The 8,199-nt window shown below is 39.5% G+C and overlaps 1 protein-coding gene across 1 annotated transcript in view; it reads left to right on the top strand.

Moving 5' to 3' along the window:
• The window catches only part of LOC109545939 (protein O-mannosyl-transferase TMTC2), a 365,218-nt gene that overhangs the window by 342,583 nt on the left and 14,436 nt on the right, over positions 1–8,199 (top strand). Inside the window, exon 11 of the mRNA XM_048661437.1 lies at positions 1,143–1,321. Within this exon, the coding sequence (XP_048517394.1) occupies positions 1,143–1,321 (179 nt within the window). The remainder of the gene's footprint in view (positions 1–1,142; positions 1,322–8,199) is intronic.

Raw genomic sequence — 8,199 nt, 5'->3', positions numbered from 1 at the left:
TAGCCTAATACAAAATATATTTTCCGAGTAGCAGCTGCCGTTATGAAGAATTATGGAGATCAGACGGAAAATGCGGAAAACTGCGACGGAGAAAATCTGACGCCAAAATGTAGCTGGAGCATGTGAATATATTCGTCGTAAAATTTAATTCGCCATTTACCAGATTATCAAATATTCGAACGGAATATGACATGATGCACTAATATTATAAAAGGAGATCGACATTTGAAAAATATCCATTCTGTGATTATAGCGGTTCTCTCTTTAAAATTTACTTGAAATGGAAAGAATATTCAAGCGTTAAAATATATTTCAGGAATCCATTATCTAATATAAAAGAAACTCTTAAAAGTTGTGGTCAAAAACGAGTGGTCGTACGAAAAAATGTCAATAAGAAGTTAATGTCTAGGGGGGGGGGGGCGGATTTGTGTCAGAAAACCGACTCCCACTTCGACCTTGCAGGCTAGGCAGGGTAACCACCGCATTTTAGTGGAGATTCGAGTAGTACGTCAAACAGTTAAACTAATTTATCTCAAACATTTTCTCCGATTTTGAGATTTTGAGACCCTGTGATCCTTCAATTACCAATAAATAGATGTTTTGTTGATTTGGAGGGACAAATTTGATTTTATTCATCAATCAATTTTCGGACCGAAAATGCCTTTAACATTAACAAATGCCATTCATCACACAAAAATTTTCAGCGTTTCAATAAAATTCGAATCTCCAATAAAATGGTGTGGCTACCATTCAAAATTGTCAAGTTAGCCCCTTCCTAGCCTATAAAGGCGAAGTAAGCGTTGTTTTTCTGAGACGAGTTAATTCCCCTCTCCCAGATATTAACTTCTTATTTGAAACATTTTTTCCTCGGATCACTCGTTTCCGAAATATTTAAAAAGACCCTGTATATTAGTGAGCAGTTAGTTTTTTGCAAATATCTTAATCAAAGACTATAAAGGAATGCCATCTGTTTTGGTATAAAGCTGAATCGACAGAGTAATTGAAAATGCTGATGACATTGAAAATAATTACATATGTAAATAAATAAAAACATACATGCTAGAAATTTTGTACCCTTAATCTTTAATAGACCCCCATAGTACTGTAATATATTTTTTTATCAATTCATTAATTTCTTTCAGGCGCATTTCTTGTCATAAATCGACGTTACAAAGAGGCAGCCAACATGTATGAACGTGCAGCAGAGCTGTCCATAGATGATTTCGAGCTTGCCGTAGCTGCCGCGACAGCTATGCGCAAAGCGGGACGACACGAAGATGCGGAAAAGTGGTATCGACAGTCGGTGCGGATGAGGCCGTCGGTATGTTCTAATTTATATTATTTCCTAGTTGTCACAGAACGACCACTGTGCTCGAATGTTTAAATGCAAATGTCAGCCACACGCAATCACTGATAATTGAAATTGCCACATGAACAGTATCATCAATACGTTTACGGTCAGAGAATAAAGCAGTGAAAATTAAAATGTACTATTTCCTGTTGTTTCTAATATCGGAAGGAACACAGTTCTTTTCTCTTGTGCCATTTATCATGATTTAAAGTGATTTAACAGCATTTTGATCACAAACAACAGCAAATGATCTTAATACTGGGGTTAATACTTGGACGGTAATCTACAGTGGCAGCGGTAAACTTGTAAGGCAGTGGTTACGAACTGAACACTAAAAACTAAACACATAAGTTAACTGTATCAACGTAAATGAGGCTTGGGGGCAATTCCTTGAAGCTGGAGAGTTTTTCGGGTTTTTGGTTCGTCGTGAAAGAGAATTTCTTCTTGAAGGTTTGCAAGCTCGAATAGCTTGCATTTTCAGACGTCGTTGCTTGAAACCTCTTTATGAGTTCAGGTAGGCTTTCGGGTACTCACTTCTAAACAGTCAATCTTGCGAAACTTCAGAAATAAATCGTATATTATAACGGATGGCAAACCCGAAACATCAGTTTTTATGTTTCTAACACCGGTCAAATTTTTCTAGCCGATTCATCATCATTCTTAACCCACCGCTATCCACTCCTGGGTATAGGTATCTCTCATCTGTTTGCATGTCTCCCTGTCTTGTGCTACGTTTAATCAATATTTGCCTGCCACTTTCCTGATGTCGTCCACCCATCGTTTCTGCCGGCGTCCTGTACTACGCTTATTCGGTCTACGCCTCCAATTTCTCATTTTATAGGCCCATCTGTCTTTATCTAGCCTGGCCTAGCTATGTGACCGGCCAATTGCCGTTTAATCTTAGCCACCTCTTTTATTCTATCGGTAACTTTAGTTTGTGCTGATATTTTCATTTATAATCTTGCCACAAAGTGATATGCTTAATATGCATCTTCCTATTGTTCTTTGTTGTTACAAGCTTGTTTGCAAATGTTTTTGTTAGGGCAATTGAGTCCAATCCGCATGTTTGTCCTGGCAGTACACAAGTATTATATACTTTTAGTTTTCGAATTATAGGGATCATGTTGTTTTTTAGAATATGTCCAAGTTTACCGATAGCTGCCCATGTAAATCTTCTGCGCCTTGTGTTTTCCGCTGGATAATTTTCTTTCCCTAATTTAATATTGTGACCCAAGTATATGTATTCAGTTACACATTGTATATTAATAGTTTGGATCGATCTATTAGGGTCTTCGGAGATCACTATTTTCGTTTTGTTATAATTCATATTTAGTCCAACATTTATAGATGCTAGGTTTAATTCATTTAGCATCTCTTGTAGTTCCGTGGCGTTGTGACTTATTCATGTACTAATAACCCCTCAGGATGACGACATCGTACGACAGACCGCTGTTTTTGTAGGACGGAAGTTTCCTATGCCATCCCCGAATTTGCATTCCTTGATAGCAATCCCATCGGAAATTAACTCGTGTTTTGGCAGTCTCCCTAGCCGAAAATCCCGAGGGCCAAACGGCATTCCTTTTTTGCACCTTAAAAACGTTCCGCGGAAACCATTATGCTAATAGTACAAATAGTCAACGCAGTTCTTAAATGCAGCATTTCCCACAGGACTGAAAAAACGCTGTCATATTTCCTAGCGCAAAGCCGGGTAAACACAACACTCTTTTGCCTTTATGCCTTTTATACGCCAATATCCTTTCTGAACTCCCAACTCAAATCAGACGAGAAAGTTATCCTTTCTGGATAGGAGGCAGTAGCCGAGCTTCGAAGCTTAATCTCGGATTACAACACCACGGCTGCAGACTCCTAGAATCGTAACAGGTGCCTATGGAGCATTTAATAAGCTTCAGAATATGGTAATGCTGCTTCTCGATGTCGATGTTGATGTTGAGGACCCTTTTCATGCCTTAGATACAGTTTGGCACACAGGCCGTCTATACAGCTTTTTTGCGGTGCATTCACTGCCACTCTCCTTAGTTTCTCTTATGGTTTCTTACTTAAAAACCGTACCATCCGGGTGAGAGTGAAGAATTTCTGCCAAAAGACACATCGCGGCAGCAGTTTCTATATATTGTTAGGGTTAAATTTAAGGAAGTATACGATCGATGCAACATTCAATAATTTTACTGAACGCCTTGCACGGTCCACAGCCAAATCAATAATAAATAATCCCTTGGCAACCCCATCAGTTGTTTTTCCCCACAGAATATCCCCCCAGGGATGTTCCGTGTTGTTGCCCGGAAGTACCGCCGTGGCGTCTCCTGTCCCAGCCATGAAGTAGCCCCGATGTTGCCACTCCCGTCCTGGGTGTGTCCCGCTTACCAGTGTTGCCGCTCTCTCCGTGGTTGCTCCGTTTTCCCGGGTTGCTTACATTCAGCCATCCGGCAAAAATAAATGTTCTCATTAATAACTCACCCTCCAAAAGATCAATCAGATAATGTCGATCCGTAACCTAGCCAACAAAATCTCATTCGCCACTTTTGCTATCATTGCCAGTAGTACTACTGTATCGCCTTTAAGAGTCGAGTGCCACCACGATGATTAAGTAACGGTCATTACCAATTACTTTTGCCACATGGTAGGGGACATACTTGTTAATGAGTTTCCGATTCACATCTACTTCATTAGAACAAGGAGCCGCGTTACACCAAATCGCCCATCTTGTAACTAGTTACCTTAGGCCTTACACCTACGATCGTATTTAGCTTTCATGGCTCAACTCGCCTTGGTCAGGTTTTCAGTCGCTTGTGAAGTAACGCCTCATTCATAACTCGCTTTCTCCTTTCTCTACATTATCGTCATGGACCTCCCCCACTTAATGCTGCATTCACGCCAGTTATGTGCAAGAATGCGCTGAGCAAGTGAAAATTTTGAGCTATTGTTCACGGTCTGATTCATGCCCCATACAATCTCAGGATGCTTTTCATCCCCAAGCGCCTCGGATTCTGCACTAGTCTCAATTGCATTCAACAATATCCGATTCTGTATTTCTACCTGACCATTCACCCTAGGAGTTGCATCGCGTTTAGCACATGTATCACCCCCTTTTTTACCAAATAACTAGCAAACGCTTTACTAGTGAAAGCCAGATCACGGTCAAAAATCAATCACCTTGGATATCCAAATTCACCAAACACTCCCATAACTTTTCTATCGTCTTGCATTCCGTCCTCACGAACTTATCAACCACAGCCTGAGTTAATGCCGACACCAATTCCTGTGCCTCCAAATACCCTGACAGTTTCCCAAATGCCTTGGGGAAGTCCATCAACAAGGCATAAATCTCTCAATCAGCCCGAGCTTCGCGTAATAATAATGACCTATTGACTCATTATCCACCTTCTTCCGCGCCAGTATTTTCTTCAGGAGGCCCGCATAGTACTAGTGGTGCCTTGGAAAAGCTGTGTTGCCGCTCTCGCCGTGGTTGCTCCGTTTTCCCAGGTTGCTTACGATATATATTGTCTACAGCAGACATTCCAAAACTTCCCATTACCAAAATTCCATAATCCGCTGATGATACGCCTATATACACATTGTCTTTATGCTTTATGCTCAGGCTGCAAAATCTCGCATTGCACATCACCTGTGTGATTGTGTGATAAATGGAAACTTAAAGTGAATTCCAGGAAGACTGAACTTTTAGTCTTTTCACGCAAATTCACTAACAATAAAATCCTATCGCCAGTCATGATGCAAAATACTCCAATCGAACTAGTACAAGAGGTGAAATACCTAGGTCTCAACCTAGACGCCCGACTTCATTTCAATAGGCATGTTGACTATTCTATACAAAAGACCTTCATGGCCGAAAGAAAGTTATACTCTCTTTTGACGTCAAATTCATTTCGATCACCTCAAAACAAACTTCTGTTTTACACCTCGACGATAAGGCCCATACGGATCTTTCTGGCAGTAATTCCACAAGCCGTCGTGTTTAAAGGACCCGAAAGAGGCTCCTGAGAGGCGTCTTATCGACGGACAGATACATCAGAATAACCGAACTGCACGAAGCTACTGGAGTGACCTATATAGCCAACTTACTTCACTAATTCACAAGATTAGCGCACCTATAATATATCTGCAAATAAAAAAAATATAAATATTATTAATCCAACAAACGTTTATCAAAACTGAAAAGCTTAATTGTTTATTAAATTAATTTAAGAAGGATGTCGAAAAAAAATTAAACAAAACACGAATTCCTAGTTCATCAGATTTGTTGTGAAAATTGATTAAAAATACGTTTTCGTATATCGTTAATAGTTTTAATAGTGTGTATTGCGGTCCTTAGTTCGAATAACTTCCTACAAACGTCTTGGAATGGCATAAAAACGGTTTGTAACCAATTCTTGGGGTATGATGTGCCATTCTTGAAGAATTGCGTTTTCCGACTCAGCCAAGTGCTCAGGAGTACAATCTTGTTGTCGAACACGTCGTTTGAACTGATCCCAAACAAGCAGGGTCAGCACTACGCGCTGGTCATACTAAACGTTGAATGCCAACCTCATTATGGTAGTTGCGCACGATCGGAGCTTGGTACATTATCGGGCGCATTATCATATATAAACAGAAAATTGTCTCTGATGCTGAGGTGCAAAAGGTACAACATGAATTTCTAAAATCTCTTAAAAATTTTCCTCGGATCACTACAAGATCCGTAAGGGCTTTCAAATAAATAGTACCCCAAAACATTATTGAGTCACCAGTGAAAGTCAGTTGGGGCAACATGCATGCTTGGCTGTATCTTTCTCCTGGTCTTCTCTAAATAAAAGCTCGCTCATCGGAAGATTTTAAACCCACTCTAACGACATCAGAAAACAAGACTTTTTTCCAAAGCTCAATCCACGTGTTTCCAAGCAAACTCAAGCCTAGCTTGCTTTAAAGCGTTTGGTGAGAGAAGACCTTTTACGGGATGTTTTGCACTCAATCCGGATTCATTGAGCTTTCTCCTTACCGTTGTCGGAGAAAATGCAACATTTCGGGCATTTTGAGTTTATTTTTATCTCATATCCGGTAAGAAATCGAATTCTTAAAGCTTGCAGTTGTATAAAAGGATCGTCACCTTGGTTTGTGGATCATGGGGTGGACCTTGCCCTATTCGTCTTGCATGACAACCTGTTTCCCTAAAACGCTGAAGACATCGACCTAATCGAAGTCTGATAAACGCCTAATCTTCGGGCAACCTCACGTTGTGAATACCCTTCTTCCAACAAGGTGACAATTTTACCACATCAAACTCATTTCTTACTGGGGACACTTCAATGCGTTGTACACTTGAGTTACACACAAAAAACAACTAATCGAAAACAGTGTCCTTTTTTCCCGGGCAGTTCAGTTTCGCAAATTCTAATAATTTTCCACTTTATGTGGTTGAGTTCTTCTTCGAACTCCTTGAGTTGGTCTATAGTTGATAATGTTCTTATGTTATAAGTTGTAATATACAAAGGTTTAATGCGTTTTAGGGGTTTTTTCCCCCGTGGTCCCTTTCTCGAACTTTGGCTCCCCCCAGAATTCCTGCAGCTGACTGAATATTCAGGATGAGATTTTGAGTCTTGGACTATACTCACCTGGGATAGTCCTGTTTTAAAGTTCGACATTAAAATTTTTGAGAAGTTTTGGCGGTTAAGCGGGTTGCCGAATGGTTCTATCAGCCTCTCGTAACATGGAGAACAAACTATGTTTGCAGCCGCCCACTCTGGGTCAGACGCTGCTATTAGTTTTCAGCCGCCCCGGGTATTTGATTTCCCCTGCATTCCCCATATCTGGAAGGCATTGCCCTATCCGCCACCTGAAGAGGCGCTCGATGAGGGATTAGCAACCCCACACGGGTTTATCCCGAAACAATAGTGGGTTAGGTACTGTTCTTCGAACGGATTACACATGTCCTATTACGACACAGTTCATGTTATTTCCAAATTTTTTAGAGAGTTATCTCATTTTCAATAATTTGTTTGAATCCGGTTTACATTCCGCTTCTAAATATCTGTAGTGGTCTTATTCTATTGGCAGGAATGAAAGTCGGTCATCTTCAGCTTTTTATCTTGTTAGGTGATGTCAGTTTTACTAATTGTTCTTCCAGGATCAACATTTATAAATTTTGTTTCAGTATCATTTATTCGGCGCCTTTAAAATAACTTTGTCTTATATATTTAAGCATATATTGTATTACTTTTGCTAAATTATTCGCAAATTTGCTGACTTATGGAATTTACGTTGTAAGTTGTCGAACCAAAAAACGATGAGAATAGAGGCGACAAGACAAGAGCAAAAAATTGCACTCAATAGGTTTGTTTCAAGAAAAAAATAATTAATACATTTGAGAACAAAAACATTCAAAAGTTTTAGGAATGAATAGCATACCCATTTTTGTTAATTACTTGTTCAAAACGACCCGGCATTGCGCAATAAACTTTTGACATATTGTGAAAGATTGTACAAACTTAATAATTTTCAAGGCTTGTTTATTTGGTAACATTAGATGCGACATTCGGTTTCCTCTCCACGATTTCCTGTAAGGCTTAGATCTGAGGATTGTGCCTTGCACTCCAAAACTTGAACACTATTTTTCCCAAACCACTGATGAACAATTCTGAAAGTTTTCAATCAATTAATTCAACTGAAAGTAAAGAGTGTTTACATTCCCATTATATACAAATTTTATCATTTGAACATAATTTATTTCAGTTAAGTATGCATAAACTTCTTACTGCTACTTACTCTACGGATCCTTAATGCTAACATCGCTAGAGTGTCTAACACTCTGTGTGTCTTAAGATATCTCATATAAC

This window comes from Dendroctonus ponderosae, unplaced genomic scaffold, assembly GCF_020466585.1.
Source record: "Dendroctonus ponderosae isolate FM_Combo_2020 unplaced genomic scaffold, Dpon_F_20191213v2 Dpon_F_20191213_1, whole genome shotgun sequence".
In the NCBI taxonomy this organism is placed as follows: domain Eukaryota; kingdom Metazoa; phylum Arthropoda; class Insecta; order Coleoptera; family Curculionidae; genus Dendroctonus; species Dendroctonus ponderosae.
This window is presented reverse-complemented; position numbering and strand designations above follow the sequence as displayed.